A 977-nucleotide genomic window follows, 5' to 3' on the forward strand; every position below is an offset into this window, starting at 1 on the left:
CCTCCCCCCCCACCTATCTTCCCCCCTTGTGCTAAGCCTAACCTTGTCCTGTGGTCATGGGATCTATAATTTCATTTTTGTCTAGGCTGGTGAGAGCTCTGCTTGTTCTGTAAAGTGGATGTCAGGTGGATCTATGTTCTGGAAGGAACAAAGAGGCAGCGAAAGCAGCGCGGGGGAAGTTTGAGCGGCGAGGATGCAGGCTGTGTACTGGTACGCGGTCCTTCTGCTGCAGCCCACTCTCTACCTGGTGAGTGCCCCCGGCCCCTCTCACGGGCCGGGCTTGRGGGAGCTCGGCGGGGAGCAGGGCASCAGYCTGGCGGAGAACGAACAAACTCACGGCAACTACTTGCACCGCAGCCAGCCCTGCCCCGTCCTCTCGGGGCTGGGCCGGGGCTGGGCAGGGGAGGCGCGGGTCCCGGCCGGGAAATCTCGGCGGGACGCGAGGAGTGGGAGCGCAGACTCATAACTTCTCCCGGGGGAAGGGGTGCTGCGCTGGGCCAGAGCAGGATCGGGGTCTCCCTGGCCGCGTCCCCCAGTGCCACCTCCCGGGCTGGGTCTCTGGGTGTCTGCGTGGGCACCAGAGCGCAGCCGCGGGGGCGCCCGGCMAGGCGGTGGGATGGAGGCAACTTCTTGCCCTGTGCTCCCTCCTGAGGCTGGGAGCCCCTCCGGARGGGAGCCCCGCGGTGTGCCACTGCGAGCGGCGCGGCACAGGCGGGCGGGCACTCGGCGGCGAGCACAGCTAATATTYTCCGAGTGAAGTATCATTGACTTTCGTAGCAAATCTCCTTTAAGATTATCGCGGGAACACGAGTAAACATCGGCGTTATCTCTTTTCACACACACACACACACTTTATTCCCTCTACGATTGCAAGGAACAAAAAACCAGGCAGACTGTTCCTTTGCCTGTGATGCGTTAAGCAGGCAAACGCTTGGCGGCAGCTCATCCCCGTGGCTACGGGGGAGGGAAAAGACCTT

General features: G+C 62.2%; 1 protein-coding gene across 1 annotated transcript in view; it reads left to right on the plus strand.

Moving 5' to 3' along the window:
• The first annotated feature begins 48 nt into the window (after window positions 1–48).
• NXPH1 (neurexophilin 1) overlaps window positions 49–977 on the plus strand; it is a 135,161-nt gene continuing 134,232 nt past the window's right edge. Inside the window, exon 1 of the mRNA XM_057370701.1 lies at window positions 49–247. Coding sequence (XP_057226684.1) covers window positions 194–247 — 54 coding nt within the window. The 5' untranslated portion in view covers window positions 49–193. The remainder of the gene's footprint in view (window positions 248–977) is intronic.

The sequence above is a fragment of the Malurus melanocephalus genome, unplaced genomic scaffold, assembly GCF_030028575.1.
Source record: "Malurus melanocephalus ecotype Western Australia unplaced genomic scaffold, MMel_1.1 scaffold_130, whole genome shotgun sequence".
Lineage (NCBI taxonomy): Eukaryota > Metazoa > Chordata > Aves > Passeriformes > Maluridae > Malurus > Malurus melanocephalus.